The sequence below is a fragment of the Hyaena hyaena genome, unplaced genomic scaffold, assembly GCF_003009895.1.
Source record: "Hyaena hyaena isolate Hyena2069 unplaced genomic scaffold, ASM300989v1 scaffold_2139, whole genome shotgun sequence".
Lineage (NCBI taxonomy): Eukaryota > Metazoa > Chordata > Mammalia > Carnivora > Hyaenidae > Hyaena > Hyaena hyaena.
The window spans coordinates 55650-82276 of NW_024082766.1; the positions used below are offsets into that span (position 1 = coordinate 55650).

General features: G+C 40.6%; 1 protein-coding gene across 1 annotated transcript in view; it reads left to right on the top strand.

The window, feature by feature from the left end:
• CUNH3orf20 (chromosome unknown C3orf20 homolog) overlaps positions 1-26627 on the top strand; it is a 61407-nt gene that overhangs the window by 27596 nt on the left and 7184 nt on the right. The window contains 3 exon segments of the mRNA XM_039225405.1: positions 755-1027; positions 20058-20210; positions 20980-21100. Of these exon segments, the coding sequence (XP_039081336.1) occupies positions 755-1027; positions 20058-20210; positions 20980-21100 (547 nt within the window).

Consider the following 26627-nt stretch of genomic DNA (forward strand, 5'->3'; position numbering starts at 1 on the left):
AAACCGGTAGCTCAAGGAGGTCGGTAAGCTATTGCCGGAGGTCCCACAATTAGGTGGACCTGACACCAGGTCATTGATCTCCACCTCCTCACCCTTTGCACAGCTTCTTACGCTTTTTAGGCTCTGTGCCTTCAATGTTTATTTCTTAACATCATTTGTTGGATGTTTTCCTACAACAGCAGCAGCAGCAGCAGCAGCAAAATTCTTCTCAGAGCAAACAAAAAACATTGACATGGGTGATTAGTGATATCTGTGATTTTGGGTCCCACAGGTCCCAGTAAGTTAGTCTACATTTCTCCAAAGGCTCAGACCATGGGTCATAAAGGATTTAAAACCTAGCCCCATATAAGGCATATGCCTTGGGCTTCCATGGGCCATCACTGCAGCTACAGAATATGGGAGGAGGGGAGCCACCCAGTTTGCCCCTTACTGTAACATTCTGGATGGAAGCTCTTTTGTTGTAACCTCAGGAGTGGGGGATCAGCAGAGCCCCTGGCTCCCACCCTCCAAACTCCCCTTCTCTGTGGGTCCTCACCCCATGTGGAAATCAGTCAAGGAATAGTTTCAGAGGGATACCAGGGCCTTCCCAGTTCTTCCTAAAAGTACTGCCTTTGAGGGGGGGTGGTGAGCACAGGTACTCTGGGGACAGAGAAATGGGATGAGAGTCTTGGGAGCTGGGCAGGGGTGTAGAGAGAGTGTCCCTGGTGAGTAAGAGCCAAGTGGCTAGAAGATATGTTGGTCTCCTTCCCTGCAGAGAAGCTGAAAGGGCCTCGTGGAAAGGGAGGAAATTCTCCTACCCCATGATCTTTCGCAACTACAGGGCAAAGATGCCCTCTCATCTAATGTCAGCCCCAAAAGGGGACGCTCAGACCCCTCACCCTCCAGGTGCTCAGACTTCCACTCCCACCCCTCACCAGCCTCCTGCCCACCAACATGCTCATATCAGCCAGCATTCTCAGGAGTGGAAGATATCCAAGAAGCCCATCAAGTTGCATTACACCTTCTGTGATGGGTCTTCCTTCGTGTAGTATCCTTTAATTTGCTGCTGCCCCCTCTCCCCAGCAACTCAGCCCCAGAAAATTTCTGGGCTTGAATAAGCCTGAGTATTTACTTTGGCTTTTCACCTGACAGGAGAAAACTGGTGACAAGTTCTCCAAGAAATTAAGTGTTTGTCCAGGTCAGAGAAGGCTCTCTTTAGAGGACACCTGGGTGGGAAGCAGTGCATCAAGAAGTCACCTTGGAGGGGCACCTGGGTGGCTCAGTCAGTTGAGTGTCCAGGGCTCTTGATTTTGGCTCAGGTCATGACCTCATGGTTTGTGAGATGAGCCCTGTGTTGGGATTGAGCCCCTGCTTGGAATTCTCTCTCTGCCTCTCTCTTTCTCTGTCTCTAAAAAGTAAATGAATAAACTTAAAAAAAAAAAAAGTCACCTTGCAGCCCTGGTCCTGTCATCCACTCCCCAATAGGCAGTGGGGCTGGACCAGATGCCTAGCTCATTTGGCAGCAAAGCTGTGAAACCGGAGAGGGCAAAGCACTTATTCCAGGTTCTGTAGTCTGAGTTGGATGATATGTCAAAGAGAGGAGACACTAGCCAGACATTCCTGTCCCTTCTTTGTAGGAATGGATGGTGTGACTCACTTTAGTGTCACAAAAGGAATGTGGTGGCAAGGCCAGGCCTTGGTTCAGGGCTCCTTCACCTCTATTTAGGCACCAAAGAGGTACCCTCTTTCTGGCACCATTTTTATGCCTTCTAGGATTGTTTCCTCCAGCAGAGAGCAGGAGACAGGATGGAAGGGAGCCTCATTTAATAATAAAACCTCTAGGCACTCAGTGTCCCATACCTTTGGAGGAGAGGAAGCTCTCTGAACTCTCAGGCTGCCCAGCAACAGGCCCCCTCACTTCATTTGGCCTCCTCTCCAACTGAACTGGGAATTCAGAATTTAAGCACCCTGTCAAAGGAGTCCTATTGTTTCTCTGACCGTAAATGAGTCCATTCATCACACTCTGCTCAGCCTTGCTTCCAGTGAGCCCTGTCATATTGCACACAGCAGACTCCTCCCAGGGTAGCTGCTGCTTGCTGTGGGCCATGGGCTCTCCCTCCCCCCTTTCCTGATTCTTCACTGCCTTCAGTATGATCATCTCCCTGAGCTCCTGGTGAAGCTGTCTGTGAATTCTGTTGCTCTCAGCAAGACCAGAGTAGGTGGGCTAGGGCACAGTCTTCGTTCTCTCCCCTGTCCCAAAATCCCGAGGTTCCCATTGGTGAGACACCTCCCCCCCAAATCTGCAGGCCATGCTGCTGGCATGCTTGACTCATACGCCAAAAATAACCACATCCTGGCCATCAATGCATTTCCTCTTTGGGAGTCCCAAGAGGCTGGGTTCTAGGCCCACTTCTTCTTGGTGACCCTGCACAGGTCACTTCATCTCTCCGGGCCTCACTTCCCTTCATTTTAAGCTGAGGAAGTTGGACCCAGTGATCTTGTTGGAGAAATTCTGCGTTACAGCGTTCAAATGGCCAAAACTCTCATGCAGCTGTTGGATGGATTCCTCAGAAGTAGAGAAAATGTTTGGAAGACGTTTTCTGGGCTCAGCAGTTAATTCTGGTCCCATGGTGATTGCTGGACAAAGCTCTCAGGTAGAAATGGCCCATATGCCCTTGGGGTGCCAGAGAGCTCTCAGCCCTGATTGGTTTCCTCTGTCAGCACCAGACCCAGAAACTGTCCCAGTATTCTTTTCACTTGGGTTTCATTCATTTCATTGTCAACACCTCCTGAATGTCTTCCCTCAGCTGCTCATTCTCCCCTGCCACACTTCCCTGGAAGCCTTTTTTCGTATGCACAGACAGACTCATCACATTAGAAACAGACCTTAATCACTGTGCTTTTAGGGGTTGGCAGAATGCTCAGAACCATGCTATGAGGTACATACATTTTTTTGATATGGTAAAATATACATAATATAAAATTTATCATTTTAACCATTTTAAAGTGTATCACTCAACAGCATTAACTACATTCACAATACTGTACAGTCCTTACCACTGTCTAGTTTCAGGGTTTTTTCATCACCCTGAAAGCAAATGTGTCTGTTAAGCAGTCACTCCCCATTTCCCCTCCCCTGTAGTTCCTGGAAACCACAAATCTGCTTTTAGCCTCTATGCATTCGTCTGTTTCAGATATTCTGTGTAAGTAGGATCATGCAATATGTGGCCTTTTGATTCTGGCTTCTTTCACTTACATTAATGTTGTCGAGGTTCATTCACATTGTAATATACATCAGTGCCTTTTTTTACTGGGGTGAAATCCACATAACATAAAATATTTTAAATATGTACAACTTAGTGGCATTTAGTGTGTTTACAGTGCCGTGCCACCATCATCTCTATTAAGTTCCACAACCTTCTCATCGCCCCAAAAGAAAACTGCACACCCATTAAGCAGTCACTTTCTGTTTTCCCCTAACGTAGCCCTGCCAACCACCGATCTGTTTTTGGTTTCTTTTGATTTACCTGTTCTGGACACCTCATATAAATGGAATCCTACAACTTATGACCTTGTGTGTCTGGCTTTCACTTACCATAATATTTTCAAGGTTCATACATATTATAGCATGTTTCAGAATTTCTCTTATAATATATATAATAATATATGTGCATAATATTCTGTTATAAGGATGTTCCACTATTTAAAAAAAATTTTATGTCTTTATTTTGAGAGAGTGATAGGGAGCGAGCAGGGGAGGGGCAGAGAGAGAGAGGGAGATACAGAATCTGAAGCAGGTTCCAGGCTCTGAGCTGTCAGCACAGAGCCTGACCCGGAGCTTGTACTCACAGACTGTGAGATCATGACTTGAGCTAAAGTTAGATGCTTAACTGACTGAGCCACCCAGGTGCCCCTATTCCACTTTTTGTCTAATCCATTCATTTGTTTATGGACATTAGGCTTTCCCCACCATTTGGTTACTATGAATAGTGCTACTATGAACATTCTTATAGCAGTTTTTGTTTGCACTCCTGTTTTCACTTATTTTGGGTCTATATCTGGGAGTAGAATTCTTGGGTTATATGGTAATACTATGTTTAACTTATTAAGGGAACTCCAAAACGTTTTCCACAGTGGCTACACTATTTTACATTCCCACACACATGTAGGAGGATTCCCGGTTCTATACATTCTTGCCTACACTTGATACATTTCAATTTTTAAGTTCCAGCCATTCTAGTGGATGTAAAGTAATAGCTCACTGTGGTATTGAATAGAATTTTTCTAATAACTAACAATTTTTCAAACATATTCATGTACCTTCTTTGTAGATCTTCCTGTAAAAATATGTATTCAAGTCTTTTGCCCATTTTTTGATTGTCCTTTACTTGCTGAATTGTTCTTTATATATTGTAGATACTAGATCCTGATCAGACATGATTTGCAGTTTTTCTTCCCCTAAACTGTGGGAAGTTTTTTCACTCTCAGTCTCTCTCTCTCTGATGTATGGAGGTTTTTAATTTTTATGAAGTTCAATTTTTCTTTTTTATTGTTTCTTGTGCTTTGGGTTTTATATCTAAGAAACCATTCCTGTGCCTATGCTGTCTTCTAAGAATTTAATAGTTGTGGCTCTTACATTTGGGTCCTTGCTCCATTTTGAGTTGACTGTTACATATGGTGTGAGATAAGACTCCAACTCCATTCTCTCACATATGATTCTCAGTTGTCCCACCTTTATTTCTTGAGGAGACTATTCTTTCATTATTGAATGTTGTTGGCACCCTTGCTGAAGATCAGTTAACCATAGATGTATGAGTTTTATTTTTGGACTCTTAATTCTATTCCATTGATCTGTATGTCTTTTATTGTGCTAGTGCCACAGTGTTTTGATTATTGTAGCTTTGTAATAATGTGTGAAAATCAGGAAGTTTGATCCTTCAACTTTGTTCTTTTTTTAATATATATATATATGTTTTGGTTATTTGGGGTCCAGTGCAAGTCCGTATGAAGTTTAAAATAAATTTTCCATTTTGCAAAAAATATTGATGAAATTTTGATATGGATTGCATTGAATCTGTAGATCACTGTGGGGCATATTGCCATGAATAGGATTAAGTTTTCCAATTCCTATCGGAGGGGGCAAGATGGCGGAGAAGTAAGGAGCTCCGTACTTGCACTCGTGCCCATACATCACACGGAAAAGATCTGAAGCCATTGGAAACCTTACAAAACCTGAGAGATTGGGAGAAAAAGGACGCAGAATCCACTGAGAAAGGCTTCTAACGTGAGTGCAAACTGGGGAAGATAAAATCGGGCCAGGATCGGAGACTTCAGGGTTGGAGGCGATCCCCCTCTGCGGGGAGTGAGAGGGGAAAAAGAGAGAGTCCGAAACAGAAAAACCTCCACTCGGGGGTGGGGGGGGACCTCCGCTTGGGGCATAGAAAGACCGTACTTGCCAAATACCTGCACGCCAGGTCCCCTCGCTCCAACTGGTCCCGGGGGGCCTGAACGCACAGACTGCTTCTTTGTGCTGGCTCCTGGCGGCTGGACTTCAGAGTGGTGGCTCGCCTGCCGCCATTGTCCTCCTGGGCAGCTGGGGCCCCTGGAAAAGCCGTGCGCGTGGACACCGGGCGTCCGCGCTCCTGGCTGGCTGGAACTCTAGAGGGAAGGCAAAGAGCTAAAAACTGGGAAAGTTGCCTGTGAGTTCGTGTTTCGGGTGACGAGCAATAGAGGGACCTGGTTTTCCTCACTCCAGCGGGCTCCGGCCCAGCGCACCCGGCAGGCAAGCTCCCGCCCATGCTCGCCAGCCCGACCTCGAGAAGGAAGCAGCAATTCTGACTCCACCCCCAGAGTGAGGCGGGAGACCTGGAATTGCCCCAAGGGGATTGCCTGGGAAGCTGTGTCTAAGGGAATTTCAATGGGGTGCGCTGACTGGGATTTGGAGATTGGAACTGGCCTGGGTTGAAGAGTGCAACCAACTTTGGCTGCGCCCCCGGTATGGGGAGTTTACACGCCAAAAAAAGTGAGGTGCAACGCTTGGTTCAAGAAGGGACTGGAGCACCGTCACTCTCCTCCCCACAACCCCCGAGGCAGAACTCCCGCCTGACGCATTGGATCACGCCACACCCATCCCTGCTGGAGAGCTACCCTCCTCCCTTTTTTTTTTTCTTTTTTTCTTCTTTCTCTTTTCTCTCTTTTTTCCCCAAAACACTGACCTGATTAACTCTGGTCGCCGGCTTGCTTAAACAATCACAATGAGTCCATTCTGTAGATGTAAATTCTACACCTCCCGACCTTTTCATCTCTTTCTCTCAGGAGTAATTAGACTATATAGTCTCTCTGTATAATACCAGCATCCTTCTCTCACCTATCCAACCATATTCTACCCTTTACCTCTTTGAAAAAAACTTCTTATCCATTCTGCCTGTTCATTCTATTTCCAATTTTGCTTCATCCCCGCCCTGTCTTCTCTCTCTTTCTCTATGCTCTTCAACCAGCACTGCATATACAAGGCTATTTAACTGTAGCTGGGAAATCCGGTTATATGCTTTAAACCATTCTTTGTCCATTGGTTTTCCTCTTTTTTCCTTTTCTTTTCTCCTTTTTGACTCTTTTATGTATCTTATACTCCCTATTATTTGCCCTCCCTCCTCCGTCTTTTCTCTTAACTTTTTCATTTTCCCTCTCGCTTTGCATGTTAGTTGAATTAGCCTCTGCGTTTGTGTGCTCTTGCTACCTGTGTGTTTGTCTGTCTGTTTTCTTTTCCAGGGCTACCTCAAGACACAAGCCAGAGTACACAAGGTGGAGAGTCCCAAATATCACTACAAATAGAAAAATAAAATAACCAAGGTCCCAACAAGGAAGACCAAGGGATACCATTCAAAAAACACTCTCTGAAAGGATAGGCCCTGGACAGTCAAAGAGTCTTCTTGGATATAGTAACGCTCATAGATACAGAGAGCATAACAGGTCTTTAAAACCAACAAGAGCCAGAAAGCTAACTAAAATGACGAAATGAAAGAGCTCTCCTCCAAAGAAACTCCAAGAAGAAATGACAGCTAATGAACTGCTCAAAACAGATATCAGCAGCATAACTGAACAAGATTTTAGAATAATAATGGTAAAATTAATAGCAGGGCTTGAAAAAAACATAGAGGACATCAAAGAAACTATAGCTACAGACAGAATGGAAAATAAAAATAGGCATGAAAAATTTAAAAATGCGATAAATGAGATACATAATAAATTAGAGGCCTCCAATGCACGGATTGAAGAGGCAGAAAGAATAAGTGATTTAGAAGACACCATTATAGAAAAACAAGAAGCTGACAAAAAATGAGACAAACTAATCCAGGAACAGGAAAGAAGAGTTCGAGAGCTCAGCAATATGGTCAAACGCAACAATATCCATATCACAGGAATCCCAGAAGAGGAAGAGAGAGGGAAAGGTGCTGAAGGAGTCCTGGAACAAATTATAGCAGAGAACTTCCCCGACCTGGGGAAGGAAGTAAATGTTGAAATACAAGAGGCTCAGAGGGCTCCCCTCAGACGTAACTTGAATCGATCTTCTGCACGGCATATCATAGTAAAAATGGCAAAATACAAGGACAAAGAGAATTTTGAAAGCAGCTAGGGAGAAAAGGGCCCTAACATATAAAGGGAAACCTATCAGAGTGGTGACAGACCTATCTAATGAAACTTGGCAGGCCAGAAAGGAATGGCAGGAGATCTTCAATGTGATGAACAGTAAAAATATGCAGCCAAGAATCCTCTATCCAGCAAGCCTGTCATTCAAAATAGAAAGAGAGATAAAAACCTTTCCAAATAAACAGAAATTGAAAGAATTTGTCACCACTAAGCCAGCCCTACAAGAAATCCTGAGGGGGACGCTCTGAAGGAAAGGTTGCAAGGAACAAAGATTCCAGAGACACCACCACAAACATGAACCCTACAAAAGATACAAAGACTCTAAACCCACATATTTCAATAATAACACTGAATGTAAATGGGCTGAATGCTCCAATCAAAAGACATAGGGTAGCAGAATGGATTAAAAAACAAAATCCATCTATATGCTGTCTACAAGAAACTCATTTTAGACGGGAAGATACCTTCAGATTAAAAGTAAGGGGATGGAGAAATATATATCATGCTACAGGAAATCAAAAGAAAGCCGGAGTAGCGATACTTATATCAGACAAACTGGACTTTAAATTAAAGACAATCACAAGAGATGAAGAAGGGCACTACATAATAATTACAGGGTCCATCCATCAGGAAGAACTAACAATCATAAATGTCTACGCACCGAATATGGGAGCACCTAAATATCTAAAACAATTAATCACAAACAGAAACAAGCTTATAGATAAGAATGTGCTAATAGCAGGGGACTTTAATACTCCGCTTACAGCAATGGATAGGTCAACCAGACAGAAAATCACTAAAGAAATAATGGACTTGAAAGACACATTGGACCAGATGGATCTGACGGATATATTTAGAACTTTACATCCTGAGGCCAGGGAATTTACTTTCTTCTCAAGTGCGCATGGCACATTCTCCAAGATAGATCACATACTGGGACATAAAGCAGCCCTCAATAAATATAAAAGAATAGAGATCATACCATGCACACTGTCAGATCACAATGCTTTGAAACTTGAAATCAATTACAGGAAGAAGTCTGGAAAACCGCCAAAAACATGGAGGTTAAAGAACACCCTTCTAAAGAATGAATGGGCCAATCAGGCAATTAGAGAGGAAATTAAAAAATATATGGAAACAAATGAAAATGAAAACACAACAATTCAAAATCTATGGGATGCGGCCAAGGCAGTCCTAAGAGGAAAGTACATTGCTCTCCAGGCCTATTTCAAGAGATTAGAAAAAGCACAAGTCCAAAATCTAACAGCTCACCTAAAGGAGCTAGAGGCAGAGCAACAAGAACGCCCTAAACCCAGTAGAAGAAGAGAAATAGTAAAAATTAGAGCAGAAATAAACAACATAGAGACCAAAGAAACAATTGAACAGATCAATGAAACCAAGAGTTGGTTTTTTGAAAAAGTAAACAAAATTGACAAACCTCTAGCCAGGCTTATCAAAAAGAAAAGAGAGAGCACCCAAATAGACAAAATTATGAATGAAAATGGACTTATTACAACCAACCCCTCAGAAATACAAGCAATTATCAGGGAATACTATGAAAAATTATATGCCAACAAATTGGACAACTTAGAAGAAATGGACAAATTCCTAAACACACACTCACTACCAAAATTCACACGGGAAGAAATAGAAAACCTGAACAGACCCATAACGAGTGAAGAAATCGAATCAGTGATCAAAAATCTCCCAACAAATAAGAGCCCTGGACCTGATGGTTTCCCTGGGGAATTCTACCAGACATTTAAAACAGAATTAATCCCAATTCTTCTCAAGCTATTCCAAAAAATAGAAGTCGAAGGAAAACTCCCGGACTCATTTTATGAAGCCAGCATCACTCTGATTCCCAAGCCAGACAGAGATCCAGCAAAAAAAGAGAACTATAGGCCAATATCCTTGATGAATACGGATGCAAAAATTCTCAACAAGATCCTTGCAAATCGAATCCAGCAGCATATCAAAAGAATCATCCACCAAGATCAAGTGGGATTCATTCCTGGGTTACAGGGCTGGTTCAACATTCGCAAATCAATCAATGTGATACATCATATCAATAAAAGAAAAGATAAAAACCATATGATCCTGTCAATAGATGCAGAAAAAGCATTTGACAAAATACAGCATCCCTTCTTAATAAAGACTCTCGAGAAAGTTGGGATAGAAGGAACCTACTTAAACATCATCAAAGCCATCTATGAGAAGCCTTCAGCTAACATCATCCTCAACGGGGAAAAACTGAGAGCTTTCCCCCTGAGATCAGGAACACGACAGGGATGTCCACTCTCACCACTGTTGTTTAACATAGTGCTGGAAGTCCTAGCATCAGCCATCAGACAACAAAAGGAAATCAAAGGCATCAGAATTGGCAAAGAGGAAGTCAAACTTTCACTCTTCGCAGATGACATGATACTCTACATAGAAAACCCGACAGACTCCACCAGAAGCCTACTAGAACTGATCCAAGAATTCAGCCAAGTTGCAGGGTACAAAATCAACGTACAGAAATCGGTTGCATTTTTATACACCAATAATGAAGCAACAGAAAGAGAAATCAAGAAACTGATCCCATTCACAATTGCACAAAAAACCATAAAATACCTCGGAATAAACCTAACCAAGGATACAAGAGATCTGTATGATGAAAACTATAGAAAACTTATGAAGGAAATTGAAGAAGACACAAAGAAATGGAAAAACATTCCATGCTCATGGATAGGAAGAATAAATATAGTTAAGATGTCATTACTACCTAAAGCACTCTACACATTCAATGCAATTCCAATCAAAATTGCACCAGCATACTTCTCAAAACTAGAACAAACTATCCAAAAATTTGTATGGAACCACAAAAGACCCCGAATAGCCAAAGTAATACTGAAAAATAAAACCAAAACGGGAGGTATCACCATCCCAGACTTCAGCCTCTACTACAAAGCTGTCATCCTCAAGACAGTATGGTATTGGCACAAAAACAGACACATAGACCAATGGAACAGAATTGAGAACTCAGAAGTGGACCCAAAAGTATACAGCCAACTGATCTTTGACAAAGCAGGAAAGAATATCCAATGGAAAAAAGACAGCCTTTTTAACAGATGGTGTTGGGAGAACTGGACAGCAACATGCAGAAGAATGAAACTAGATCATTTTCTCACACCATGCACAAAAATCAACTCAAAATGGATAAAGGACCTGAACGTGAGACAGGAAACTATCAACACCCTAGAGGAGAAAGCAGGAAACAACCTCCTTGACCTCCACCGCAGCAACTTCTTACTTGACACATCCCCAAAAGCAAGGGAATCAAGAGCAAAAATAAACTGTTGGGACCTCATCAAGATTAAAAGCTTCTGCACAGCCAAGGAAACAACCCAGAAAATTAATAGGCAACCAACGGAATGGGAAAAGATAGTTGCAAATGACATATCAGATAAAGGGTTAATATCCAGAATCTATAAGGAACTCACCAAACTACACGCCCGAAAAACAAACAACCCAGTGAAGAAATGGGCAGAAGACATGAACAGACACTTCTCCAAAGAGGACATCCAGATGGCCAACAGACACATGAAACGATGCTCAGCATCCCTCCTCATCAGGGAAATACAAATCAAAACCACACTGAGATACCACCTCACGCCAGTCAGAGTGGCTAAAATGAGCAAATCAGAGAACTCTAGATGCTGGCGAGGATGTGGAGAAACGGGCACCCTCCTACACTGTTGGTGGGAATGTAAACTGGTACAGCCCCTCTGGAAAACAGTGTGGAGGTTCCTCAGGAAACTAACAATAGAACTCCCTTATGACCCAGCAATAGCACTGCTAGGAATTTACCCAAGGGATACAGAAATGCTGAGGCATAGGAGCACATGTACCTCAAAAAGAATATTTTGATAGGGATTACATTGAATAAATATATTGCTTTGGGTAGTATTGACATTTTAACAATATTTAGTCTTCCAATCCATGAGCGTGGAATGTTTTTCCATTTCTTTGTGTCTTCTTTAATTTGTTTCATCAGCTTTCTATAGTTTTCACCATATAAATCTTTTACCTCTTTGGTTAGGTTTATTCCTAGATATCTTATGGTTTTTGGTGCAATTGCAAATGGGATTGACTCCTTGATTACTCTTTCTGCTGCTTCATTATTAGTGTATACAAATCAACCAATTTCTGTACATTTATTTCATATACTGTGTCTTTGCAGAATTCACATATCAGTTCTAGCAGCTTTTTTGTTGAGTCTTTTGGGTTTTCCATTTAGAGTATCATGTCACTGCAAAGAGTAAAAGTTTAACAACTTCTTTTCCAATTTGTATGCCTTTTATTTCTTTTTGTTGTGTAATTGCTGAGGCTAGGACTTCCAGTACCCTGTTGAACAACAGGGATGAGAGTGGACATCCCTATTATGCTCCTGACCTTAGGGAGAAGGCTCTCAGTTTTTCCCCATTGAGAATGATATTAACTGTGGGTCTGTCATATATGGCCTTTATGATCTTGAGGTATGTTCCCTCTATCCCCATTTTCTTGAGGTTTTTTATCAAGAAAGGATGCTGTATTCTGTCAAATGCTTTTTTTGCCTCTATTGAGAGGATCATGTGGTTCTTATCCTTTCTTTTATTAGTGTAGTGTATCACGTTGACTAATTTGTGAATATTAAACAAGCCCTGCAGCCTGAGATAAATCCCACTTGATCATGGTGAATAGTTCTTTTAATGTAATGTGAATTCAATTTGCTAGTATCTTATTGAGGATTTTAATACCCAATTTCATTAAGAATATTGGCCTGTAATTCTCCTTTTTAGTGGGATCTTTGTCTGGTTTTGGAATCAAGGCAGTACTGGCTTCAGAGAATGAATCTGGAAACTTCCTTTCATTTCTTTTTTTAGAACATTTTTAGGAGAATAGGCATTAATTCTTCTTTAAATGTTTGGTAGAATTCCCCTGAGAAGCTATTTGGCCCAGGGCTCTTGTTTCTTGGAAGGTTTTTGATAACTGATTCAGTTTCTTTGCTGATTATGGGCCTGTTCAAATATTCTATTTCTTCCTGTTTCAGCTTTGGTAGTGTGTGTGTTTCTAGGAATTTGTCCATTTCTTCCAAATTGTCCAGTTTGTTGGCATATAATTTTTCATAGTATTCTCCTATAATTGTTTGTATTTTTGTGGTGTTGGTTGTGATCTCTCCTCTTTAATTCATGATTTTATCTATTTGCCTTCTCTCTCTTTTCTTTTTGATAATCCTGGCTAGGTTTCCTTCAAAACAACAACAACAACAACAACAACAACAACAAAAACAACAACAGCTTTTCATTTCATTGATCTGTTCTACTGGGGTTTTTGGTTTCTAAATCTTATTTCTGCTCTAATCTTTATTGCCTCCTTTCTTCTGTCGGCTTTAGGCTTTGTTTGCTGCTCCTTGTCTAGTTCCTTTAAGTGTAAGGTTAGGATGTGTGTATTTGGGGCTTTTCTTGCATCTTGTGATAGGCCTGAATTGCAATGTATTGTCCTTTTAGGGCTGCCTTTGCTGCATCCCATAGGGTTTGGACTGTCATGATTTCATTTTCATTTGCATGCATGTATATTTAAAAATTTATTCTTTAATTTCATGCTCAACCCTTTTTTGTTTAGTAGGGTGTTCTTTAACCTCCATGTTTGAGGGCTTTCTAAATTACTTCTTGTGGTTGATTTCAAGTTGTGATCTGAAAATATGCATGGTATGATCTTGATCTTTTTGTACCTGTTGAGGGCTGACGGTGACCCAGTCTGTAATCTATTCTGGAGAATGTTCCATGTGCATTCAAGAAGAATGTGTATTCTGTTGCTTTAGGATGAAATGTTCTGAATATATATCTTTTAAGTCCATCTGGTCCAATGTGTCATTCATAGTCATTGTTGCTGATTTTCTGCTTAAGATGATCTGTCCATTGCTGTAAGTGGGGTAGTAAAACCTCCTACTATTATGGCATTATTATCAATGAGTTTATATTTGTGATTAATTGATTTATGTATTTAGGTTCTTACAAGTTGGGAGCATAAATATTTACAATTGTTATATCTTCTTGATGGATAGACCTCTTTATTATATAACACCCTTCATAATCTCTTGTTATAGTCATTGTTTTAAAATCTAGTTTGTTGAAGTATGACTACCCCAGCTTTCTTTTGATGTCTGTTAGTATGATAGATGGTTCTCCATTCCCTCACCTTCAATCTGCAGGTTTCCTTAGATCTAAAATGAGTCTCTTGTGGGCAGCATATAGATGGATCTTGGTTTTTATCCATTTTGATGCCCTATGTCATTTTATTGGAGCATTTAGTCTATTTACATTCAGAGAAATTATTGAAAGATATGAATTTAGTGCCACTGTGTTACCTATAGAGTTAGTGTTTCTGGTGATGTTCTCTGGCCCTTGGTAATCTTTGTTGCTTTGGTCTTCTTTTTTCTTCCACTCAGAGAGTTCCCCCTTAAAATTTCTCACAGGAGTGGTTTAGTGATCACAAACTCCTTTAGTTTTTGTTTGTTTGGGAAACTCTTAAGCCAGCATTCTTCACAGAGCTAGAAGAAACACTTCTAAAATTTGTATGGAATCAGAAAAGACACCGAATAGCCAAAGTATTGTTGAAAAAAAAAACCAAAGCTGGAGGCATACAATTCTAGACTTCAAGCTATATTACAAAGCTGTAACCATCAAGACAGTATGGCACTGGCACAAAAACAGACACAGAGATCAATGGAATAGAATAGAGAACCCAGAAATGGACCTACAAATATATGGTCATCTACAAATCTTTGACAAAGCAGGAAAGAATATCCAGTGAAAAAAGACCATCTCTTTAACAAATTGTGCTGGAAAAACTGGACAGGAACATGGAGAATGAAACTGGACCACTTTCTTCTACACAAAAATAAATTCAAAATGTATGAAAGACCTAATTGTGAGACAGGAAACCATCAAAATCCTAGAGGAGAACACAGGCAGCAACCTCTTTGACCTTGACTATGGCAAATTTTTGCTAGACATATTTCCAGAGGCCAGGGAAATAAAAACAAAAATGAATTGTTGGGACGTCTTCAAGATAAAAAAGCTTCTGCACAGCAAAGGAAATAATCAATAAAACTAACAGTCAATGGACATAATGGGAGAAGATATTTGCAAATGACATATCAGACAAAGGACTAGTATCCAAAATCTATAATCAACTTTTCAAGCTAAACACCCTCCAAAACCCCAAAATAATCCAGTGAAGAAATGGGCAGAAGACATGAATAGATACTTTTCCAAAATGACATCCAGATGGCTAACAGACACATGAAAAGATGCTCAACAACACTCATCATCAGGAAAATACAAGTCAAAACCAAAATGAGATACCACCTCACATCTGTCAGAATGGCTAAAATTAACAACTCAGGCAACAAGAGATGTTGGCAAAGATGCAGAGGGAAAGGAACCCTTATGCACTGCTGGTGGGAATGCAAACTGGTGTAGCCACCCTGAAAAATAGTATGGAAGCTCCTCAAAAAATTAAAAATAGAACTACCATACGACACAACAATTGTACTACTATTCTGGAATTTATCCAAAGGATGCAAAAATTCTAATTTGAAGGGGCACATGCACCCCAATGTTTATAGCAGCACTATCAACATTAGCCAAATTATCAAAAGAGCCCAAGTGTCCATTGACTGATGAGTAGATAAGGAAGATACACACACACACACACACACAATGGATTATTATTCAGTGATCAAAAAGAATGAAATCTTGCCATTTGCAACAACACGTGGTAGAACTAGAGTGTATTATGCAAAGCGAAATCAGTCAGAGACAAATACTATCTTTTTTCACTTGTGGAGTTTAAGAAACAAAACAGATGAAAGTAGGGAAGGGAAGGAAAAAAGAGGGAAGGGAAGGAAAAAAGATGAAAACAGAGAGGGAGGCAAATCATAAGAGACTCTTAAATACAGAGAACAAACTGAGGGTTGCTGGAGGGAATGTAGGTAGGGGGGTGGGCTAAATGGGTGATGGGCATTAAGGAGGGCACTTTTTCGGATGAGCACTGGGTGTTATATGTAACTGATGAATCATTGGGCTCTACTCCTGAAACCAGTACTACACTGTATACTAACTATATTTAAATAAATTAATTTAATTTAATTAAAAAAATAATAAGATATTTTGGAATAAATTTAACCAAGGAGGAGTCAGACTTGTACACTAAAAACTACAAAATACTGTTGAGATAAATTAAAGAAGACTGAGATAAATGGAAAGACATCCCATTTCTGGGTGTTGATCTTTTATCCTGCAATTTCCCTTTGAATGTTTCTAGAAAAATTTTTTTCAATTAGGCTCTCTAACTTGTAGATGTAAAATGGTTCATATACTTCTCTTCTGTTTTTTAAACTTTCTGTAAAGTCAGTTGTAATGTCTCCACTTTCATTTCCGATTTTAGGAATTTGAGGGTTTTTATAGGAATTGTTTTTGAGGCAGTCTAGTTAAAGTTTTCTCAGTTTTGTTGATCTTTCCAAAGAAACAACTTTTGGTTTTGTTGGTTCTTTATATTGTTTTTCTGTTCTCTATTTTGTTTCTGTCTCTTCTAATCTTTATTATTTCCTCTCTTCTGCTAGCTTTTAACTTTAGCTTGGTCTTCTTTTTCTAGTACCTAAGGTGGAAATTATGGTTATTGATTTGAGATATTTCTTTTTTAAAACGTTTATTTATTTATTTTGAGAGCTAGAGAGCGGGGAGGGGAGGGGCAAAGAGAGAGGCAGAGAGTGAGAATTCCAAGCAGGCTTCACACTGTCAGTACAGATCCTGATGTAGGGGTCAAACTCACAAACCATGATATCATGTCCTGAGCCCAAATCAGGAGTGGATGCTTAGCCAATTGAGCCACCCAGGTTCTAACCAACACCAGCCAGTTTCTAACCAGCATTACTCTTATTCTATATGTAGGAAGAATGTCTGGTTTTGGAGCAAAGAAATGAAGACTTCATAACTCCAGCATTATTGTGGTGGCACATCTGACAGAAAACCTGCCAGGTCACCTTGAATGCAGGTGTAGGCACCTAGGTGGGGGTCATTCCCTGTGATGTGCATGTTGAATGAGGATGGGAGCACCAGGCTTGGCTGGGTCCCCAGGGCTCCTCACTGACCTGGGTGAAGTATTGACAGTTATCCTGGGCTCTGTGTCATTCCCATGGACTCTGCCCTCCCTCTTTCCCATGTCTTATCCTTTAAGTTTTGATATGTTGTATTTTTGTTTTTACACATCTTTCTAATTTTCCTTGTGATTTCTTTTCTATCCATTGGTTGTTTAAAGGTGTATTGTTTAATTTGCACCTGAGAAATTCCCAAGTATCATTCTGCCATTGATTTCTAATTTCATTCTGTTGTCAGAGAAGATAATTTCTAAGGTTCCAATCTTTTAAAATTTATTGAGGTTTGTTTTGTGCCCTAACTTATTGTCTCTACCAGAGAATGGTCCTGTGCACTTGAGAAGAATGTGTATTTTGCTATTGTTGGGTGGAGAGTTCTGTTAGGTCTGGGTGGTTTACAGTGTTATTCAAATTCTCTCTCTCTCTCTCTCTCTCTCTCTCTCTTTTTTTTTTTTTTACTGATTTTCTGTATAGTTGTTCTATCCACGATTAAAAGTAAGATAGTGAAGTCTCCAACTTTTATTGTACAGCTTTTTCTATTTTTAATCTTGTAAATTTTTGCTTTATATATTTTGGGGCTCTTTTGTTAGATGTATATAATTCTATAATTGTTTTATCTTCTCTAGGTATTGACCCTTTTCTCAACACACAATGTCCTTCTTTGTCTCTTGTAGGAATTTTTAAAGTCTATTTTGTCTAGTACCAGTATATCTGCTCTATTTTGGTTCCTATTTGATGGAATATCTTTTTTCCCCATCATTTGACTTTCAACTTAGTTGTATCTTTGGATCTCAAGTAAGCCTCTTATAGACAGCATATAGTTGGATTTTTTTTTTAAAATTCATTCTGACAGTCTCTGCTCTTTGGTTGGACAATTTAATCCATTTGTATTTAATGTAATTGCTTATATGGAAAGACTTCATTCTACCATTTTACTATATGTTTTCTATATGTCATTTTTTGCTCCTCAGTCCCTCTATTTTTACCCTCTTTTGTGTTTAACTGATTTTTTTTGTAGCATGCCATTTTTATTCTCTTCTCATTTTCTTTACCCCATATTTTTTAGTTATTTTTTTTAGTGGTTACTCTGGTATAATGGGATGAATAGTGTCTCCTAAAAATTTATATTCACCTAGAACCTCAGAATGTGATCTTATATAGAAATAGGGTCTTTGAAGATAAATTAATATGAAGTCATATTGGCTTAGAGTGGACCCTAAACCAATGACTGGTACCCTGAAGAAGAGAAAACAGAGACCACAAAGAGGGAAGAATGCCATGTGATGACTGAGGCAGAGATTAGAATTATGCTTCTATTAACCAAGGAATGCTGAATATTCTTGGCAACCACCAGAAACTACAGAGAGGCAAGGAAGTATTCTCCAGAGCCCCCATGGTCATGGTCCTGTCAATACCTTGATTTCAGACTTCCAACCTCCAGAACTCTGAGAGAATTTCTGTTGCTTGGGTTATCAAGTTTGTGGCCTGGGTGTTATAACAGCCCCAAGGAACTAAAACACTTGAGTATTACAGCTGACAACAAACTAGTTTGAATTAATACCAACTTAGGCTTAATAGTATACAAAACTCTGCTCCTATACAGCTCATCCTTCCTCCTTTATGTTATTGTTATCCAAAATTACATCTTTATATGTGCCTTGAGTTCCATTAACATAGATGTACAATTACTGTTTTGTGCATGTCTTTCAACTTATACAGGAAAAAAGAGGAATTATAAACCAAAAATATAATAATACTAGTTTTAATTTACTTATATAGCTACCTTTACTGGTGTCCTTTTTTTCTTTGTATGGCTTTAGGTGTCTAGTATCTTTTCACTTCATCCTGAAGAACTAGCATTTCTTGTAGGGTAGGTCTACTAGTGGTGAACTCCCTCAGCTTTTGTTTATTTGGAAAGCCTTAATTTCTTCTTAATATTTGAAGGATAGTTTTTTTCAATATAGAATTCTTGGTTGATAATTTTTCTTTCAGCTCTTTAAATATTCTATCCCAGTGCCTCCTGGCCTCCATGTTTTCTGATAAGAAATTGCCCTTAACCTTATTACAGGTCTCATATATATGATGAGTCTCTTTTCTTTTGCTGATTTAAAGATTCTCTCTTTGTCTTTGTCTTTTGGCAGCTTGATAATAATGTGTCTCAGTGTGACACTCTTTGCATTTATTCTCCTTGGAATTTGTTGAGCTTCTTGATTGTGTAGATTCATCTAATTTATGGAGCTTTCAGTCATTATTTCAGTCATTATTTCTTCCAATAGTCTTTCTTCTCTTCCCTCTCCTGTCCTTCTGGGACCCCTGTTATGGATATGCTGGTATGCTTGATGGTCTGCCATAGGTCTCTTAGGCTCTGTTAAATTTTCTTCATTCTTTTTAAATTGTGTTTCTCACACTGGATAAGCCCAATTGATCTATCTTCAAGTTCACTGATTCTTCTGCTTCAATCTGCTGCTAAACCCATCTAGTGATTTTTCATTCCAGTTATTGTACTATTCAGCTCCAGAATTTCTATTTGGTTACTATTTATGATTCCTGTCTGTTTATCTCTTTTCCCTTCATTAATGGGAAAAGAGTAAGAGGTTGAATCCTAGTGGCAACCACTGAAAGTATTCTGTCTGGGCACTACTGAAATGCCTACAGTAGCTGCCCACACCATGTTCCTTTTTAGCTGGGACCAGTGCTTCTTGGAGTCACCTTAGTAGGAAATGATCAGGGAAACATTGCCTGCTCTTCTAGACTGATCATAAGGTGAGGCAGTCTGACAGCATTAGAAATACCACGGGCTTCAGAATTCAAGTCCTGGTTCTACCACTTCCTCATCGTATCATGTGGGGAAGATCATTTCTCTGCACCTTGGATTCCTCATCTCTAGGGTGGCCAACTTGTCCTGGTTTGCCTGGGACCTTCCTGGTTTTAGCACTTAAAGTCCTGTATCCCAGGAACCCCCCACCCCCAAGACACATGAAGACCCTACTTATCTATGAGATGGAGATAATACTACCTATCACAGGGTGGTTGTAGGGAATAGAAAGAAGATACAAGAAGGCACCTGGTGCATGGTTGGGTTCTCTAGTAATTTAGTTGTTACTTATGCTAAGCGCAGGGAGGGTCTTTGAAGATTGGGAATGATGCAGCAAACAGCTATCATTTTCACATATAAACTTACTTTCCACGGAGCACCTGAAAGCAAAATCTGGAAAGCTTTCTGCTAATTCTCCTTGACCATTTCTGCCAGCTATCCCTCTGGAAATATCGCCATGTGTCAGATCCCCACATGCTGCAGAGGAAGAACCATCACCTGCCTCTTTAATGACACACCCAGCTACTCCTTTCTGGCTCTGTTCAATGCTGAAGGCCAGGGCTGTGTTCACTACAACCTGAAGGCCCGGTGAGTGGGTTGGCGGAATCCTCGCTCCATAGAAGTATCTCTGATGGTGACAAAGGGAGGCACCATGGGAAAAGGAGGGACCATCAATGTCCAGAGGTCTAGGATGGCAATGAGACCAGACTAAAGTGGGGCCTGCAGGGATGTAGGTATTTTAATGCCTGGCCTTTGCTTGCTGGATCCATGTCATAGCAAAAGAGAGGCACAACTCCCCAAGTCCTACTCCATTTATACCCCCAGGGCACTAAGATCTTGATTATTGACTTGGATAGAATTCATAGAAGAATTATTTAGAGGAGAAAAATGTTTTATACCAGGGGTACGTGAAGGAGAGGCCATGGGTACCACTTCCGTGGGGTCTTTTAAAAGGCATGTATTCTTGTCAGCCAAAAGTTGATTTTATTTTGGCCTTTCATGAGGAAGTGTTCCAGAAGTAATGACTCTTGTGTTATAGATGTTCCAGTTCCCATTTTGGCACCTGTATGCTCAGGCTTTTGGGCAATGGGACACACATTCCATTTCTTCCCCTGTTGGGTTTGGCTTGAACCTCCATCATCTCTCAGACCTGCCCTTTCCGACAGTCATTCCAGTAGCATCAACAGGTGAAAGGGCCTATGACCGTATTAGGCAGAGGAAGTGAGGCTGCCTTCTGGACTTCATGGTTCCTCCAGACTAAGACAGAGTCTCAGAGCCCTGCCTGCCTGTAGCCTGTAGTGATAAGGACTTCCTTCAGGCGCCTGGCATCAACTTCTCACCTCTGCATTTCTCCTAGTTGCCCATATGTCTTGATCTTGGATGAGGAAGGTGGGACCACCAATGACTACAAGGGCTACGTAGTCCACAAATGGAGCTGGTCTTCCAAGACAGAGACTTTGCTCTCCCTGGAGTATAAGGTGGGCATGGACAGCACAGGTGGGGTGGCTTTGGCAGCCTTCCTCAGACTACCCAGGATTAAGAGTCAGAGTGCTACCTGTAAGACAGGTGCTTTGCCCTCAAGGAGCTTGTGGTCTCATTCAGGGTTTCTCCACCTGGTGAGCGGTGGTTGAGAGCTGGCTGAGATAAACTTTTCTCCAGTCTACTAGTGGCCACTGTACTGACTTTTCTTAGTAATATCCACCCTGTTTTATTTTTATTTTTAATATTACTACATTTTTATGGTTAAAATGCCCTTTACTTTATGAAGTAATTGTTATAGTAGTTGATATCTTTATTTTTTGTGCCTATACATGGCAGTAAGAAAAGCAGCAATTCTATGTGGGTCTGCCCAGTTTCTGCTTTTACAATGTTATTATGTCATGAAATTAAAAAACTTGCAAGTCAAAGGTGGCTGACGGACACAGGCCCTTCTTTATTACTCATTTGATTGTTTGGACAGCCACTCATCAAAGATTCATTAAATAAATAATTAGTGTGGAATTACTAATACTAAATAATAATGATAAATTTTATTTATTAATATAAAGTAACTAAATGTGCTTGTTACCTCATCTAAAGCAGTTTCTCGTCCTTGGTAGACCTGAGATTTTGGGATGGATAAGTCTTTGTTACAACTATGCACTGTAGGATATTTATCAGCATTCCACTAGATGCCAGTACTACCCCCTCCCCAAACTGTGACAACGAAAATTATCTCCACACATTGCCACATGTCTCCTGGAGGGGAACATTGCTGTTGATCGAGAATCACTGAGATAGGGAGAGAAAGATAATCAAAGCCCCTCAAGGAATCCCAAAGTCCAGGAGAGTAATAGGAACACAGAATAGAGAAGAATAAGGTCTGTGAGAGAGAAACAAGCTCATAGGGTTGGGATTCAGAGAAAGATCATAGAACATAGAATACACTCAAGGTGACCAATATTAAGAGCCCCAAGGTAAGGGTTATATACAGAAGTACTCTTGGAGTATGTCGTGGGGCTCAGGCACCCTACCCCTAATCGTCTGTCTCATGCCCTTCTTGTTTATCCTCTATATTGGCCACTAGATTCTCATCCTTATATCCTAATTCCCATAGGTCACACCTCTGCTCAGAAACACTCCATCTCTTAAATATATCTCATCCTTCCTATTCCCTTGGCCTGAAGTGTTCTCCCTCCTCTCTCTGCCAATCCAAATTTCCCCTCCTTCACAGCCCTGCTCATACTTCCCCTCCATCATGGTACTGCAGCTCACATCCATTTCTCTCTTCTCATAGTATCTACAGTCTGGGTTAGTTATTTGATAATTAGTCATATAGTGAAGAGGTTCTCAGCTCTGGTTGTTTATCAGAATCACCTATGGAACTTTTAAAAAATGCATAGGGGCGCCTGGGTGGCTTAGTCGGTTAAGCGTCCGACTTTCGCTTAGGTCATGATCTCGCGGTTCGTGGGTTCGGGCCCCGCGTCAGGCTCTGTGCTGACTGCCAGCTCAGAGCCTGGAGCCTGTTTCAGTCTGTGACTCCCTCTCTCTCTGACCCTCCCCTGCTCACGCTGTCTCTCTCTCTCCTAGAAATAAATAAAAAACATTAAAAAAATTAAAAAAAAATGCATATCCCCAGGCACAGCCTCAGAGAGATTCTGATTTAGGTGGTCTGTTCTAAGTGCTAGATTTCTATAGTTTTCACTAGTACTTCTGATGCTTGGCCAGGTCTCAGATTGTCAATCTAGGAGTGTATTGACTTGTCTTAATATTAAACTTTTTGCAGCTGTATGAAAAGTTTATAATCCATAAAGATTATACATTGGTTGCAGACAGGCATCATGTTTTATGTATCGTGTGACCAAGTAGACAGAGAACTGGAATGAGAGTCTGAGAAGCCATGTATAGTGCCAGCTTTGCCAGAGTCTGGCTGTGAAGCTTTGTGAAAATCACTTAGCTCCTCTGAGTCTTAGTTAACTTTCCAATACAAAGTGCTTTTGTGGGAACTAAATGAAATAATGGCGGGGAAGTTGCTTTGACATCACTAAAGTGTTTTGGCAGTGTAGTTCAGTCATTGTTCTGTCCCCTGGAGCTGCATCCAGAAATGTACAACAAGGGCTGGTGCAGTCAGGGGTGGCTTGAAAGATGAGGTGTCCCTTGCATTGTGACATGAACATGTGTGCACATGATTCATGTAGGTAGAAGAAGGAAGGGAGAGCATTCCAGGTAGAAGGAATAGCAACTGTAAAGGCTTGGATTTGGGACTCTGTGTGGCATCTTTAAAAGTTCACAGGTGCTTCTTGTAAAAGAAAGGGGGAGCAGGAAGAGGTGTATATTCTGTGGGGTGGAGGTAAGAGGTGTTGGGTGTCAGGCTGAGGAAATTGCTTATTGTCTTGCAGACTGTACTGGACAGTTTGTTTTCTCTCAGATATTTACCATTTCCAGCATTTTTCATTCCTCTGAAAATTCAGGTTTCCCTACAGTATCACTTCTTTTCAGCCTGAATAAGTTCCTTAGTATTTCTTGAAGTACATATCTGCTGGCAACAAATTCTGTTTGCTTTAATGTGAAAAAAAAAAGTCTTTATGAAAGGATATCTTTGCTGGCTATGGAGTTCTGGGTCAATAGAATATTTTTTTCCTTCCAGCATTTTGAAGATGCTTTTCCACTGTGTATGTCCTCCAAAGTTTATGATGAGAAGTCTATAGTTATTCAAATCATTGTTCATTTTCTCTAGCTGCTTTCAAGATTTCTTCTTTACTTAAGTTTGACTATGATGTGTCTGGATGTGGTTGTCTTTGTTTTGTTGGAGGTCTACTGAGCTTCTTGAATTTGTAAATTCATGTCTTTCACCCACTTTGGGAAGTTTTCTGTCATTATTTTAGGGGAAAATGTGTTCAGTCTCTCTCCTTTTCCCCCAGACTCCAATTATGTTTATTTTAGTTTTTAATATTGTCTCAAATGTCTCTGAGACTCTCTTCTTTCTTCTTGTCCAATTTTCTTCTCGTCTCAGGTTGGATCATTTCTATGGATCTATCTTCCAAGTTCATTGATTTTATTCTGACATCTTCATTCTATTCTGCTAATCCTGTGAATTTTTTATTTCAAATATATATTTTCAAGTCTAGAATTTTCACTGAGTTCTTTTTTTTAATTTTTAATGTTTTATTTATTTCTGAGAGAGAGAGACAGCATGAGCAGGGGAGGGTCAGAGAGAGAGGGAGACAGAATCCGAAGCAGGCTCCAGGCTCTGAGCTAGCTGTCAGCATAGAGCCCGATGCGGGGCTCGAATCCACGAACCATGATATCATGACCTGAGCCGAAGTCGGAAGCCCAACCAACTGAGCCACCCAGGCGCCCCATTGAGTTCTTTTTTTATATTTTCTATTTCTGTGCTGAGATTTCCTATTTTTTTGCTTATTACAAATATAATTTCCTTGAATTCATTGAGTACAGTTAAATTATGTGCCTTAAAGTTCTTGTCTGATAATTTCAACATCTGGGACATACCAGACATGATTGGTTATCTGTTATTTTGAGAATAGCTTACACATCACTGGTTCTTTACATGTTGAGTTATTTTGCATCACTGACATTGTATGTGTTATCTGAGGATCTATGGATTGTGGGCTCTGAATTCTGATGAATTTCTCTAAAGAGTGCTAACAGTTATGTTTTAGCAGACAGTGAACTTGGTTAGACTCACGTCACAAACTTTGTCTTACCATCGTGAGAAGAGCTCACATTTCAGTTCAGCTTTTCTGTTTCCCTAGCAGTTAGCTCTCTTGAGTCTTCACTGCTCATGCATGGTTCAACGATTAGCCAGGGATATGGATGGTTTATTCATAGAATTTGGGCCTCTGTTTCTTTGGCACTGTCCCTTCTGGAATTTTCTCTTTACTTTTTTCTGATTATAATTTCCACAGGGTTAGTCCTTTGGTTCTCTAGGCCAGGAAGATGGTAGTGTTTTGGCCACAACTGCAGTTTTGCCTTTAGGCTAAAACTGTAGAGTGGAAATTCATCCCATGCCAGCCTTTTCTTTTAAGTTTTGACCTTCAAACTTTGCCTGCTTTTGTTTATTCTTCAGAGCCTTTGGGTCATTGTTTTCTCCCTCCCCCCACCAAGTTCTGTGGGAGGGTCAGCCTGTTAGGAGCTGACTCAGCTATACAGGAAGTATAGTATAACCAGCTGGTTAGTTTCTGAGTTGAAGGCTGGTGTGCTCTGTCCAGCATTTGTGTGGAAAGCTGACTTGAAAGGGAAAGCTCAGTGGATGGGATAGTACAAAGACTGGTTATGGAGTTACTAGCCAGATCTGACATGATAAAGGGTAGCAGCAATATATTTTAAAGGAGCCATTTCAGTAGAAGGATTAAGTGACATCGAAGCATTGGCTATAAGGATAAATGAGAGGAGAGAGAAGTGTAGATGACTCCATCTTGGAGTATATACCCGGGTGGAAACAAATTTCTGAAGAATCAGACATCAATATAGTTTTAGGTGTGCTGATTTGGCTCAGTAGCTTCTGTGACCTGATTCTTGCTAAGGGTGAGAGATTAGAGAGGACAGATAAGCTGACTTATGAACTCCCAAGAACATGAGCAGTGAATGAGCTTGTAGAGAAACCAAACCGGAAGCAGGGATAATACATAACAGTTGTGCTGTGCTAAGACCTGTACATGTTTTGTCCCATGAAGTCTGCTCAGATCCCCTAGGAAAAAGCTTCTATTACTGCTCCCAGGCTCAGAGAAGCCAACCAGTGTGCCTAAAATTGCTCCACTGGTAAGTAGCTACACTGGGATTTGAACCCTCTCCAGCTGTAGCACTTAAGCTTTCAACTGTAGTTCTCTACTACACTCTCTAGAAGGAGAGGGTAGGGTTTTTTCTTAAGTGGAAGTGACCAACAAATTTGTAGATGTGAGAAGTCTTGGCAAGAAGACAGCCATGGATCACATATTTTTTAGGTACTGGAAAGTACAGCATCCAGCCTGTAGAGTATCAGGAAGGGACTCCGTGGCGAGGACATGGAGCATAGACCTTGGGGCCAACAAGTAGAACGCTAGAAGGAAATGGAAGAAGTGAAATGAAGAGTATTTCTTTAGTTCAGAGAAGTCCTGGGGTACATGTATGTCAGAGACATTGAAGATGGAAGAACATGTCACCACACAGATACCTGCATAGGTAGGGCCACTGTGTATACATAACTGTACACATGAACCATCTAGGGACAGGGACCTCACATAGGAGTTGTGCTGACACATCTTGACAGTATCTGCTCTTGTGTGTGATGGGCCGTTGTCACTTCCATAGTCTTTATCTCATTTGAACCTAATATTAGCCTTTCAACTATTTCTTGTTGAGGAATTTGAGCTTGGTAGTTTGCTAACAGAGGGAGAACTCAGACTTACTTCTAGAACACACATTCCTCAGTAAGGAGTAAGTTGCTAGAAAGGCAGCCCATGCTCTCCCTGTTCCTATCCAGGATTGCTACATGGGAAGTCCCACCCTTTTGGAAGTGATTAAAAAGCG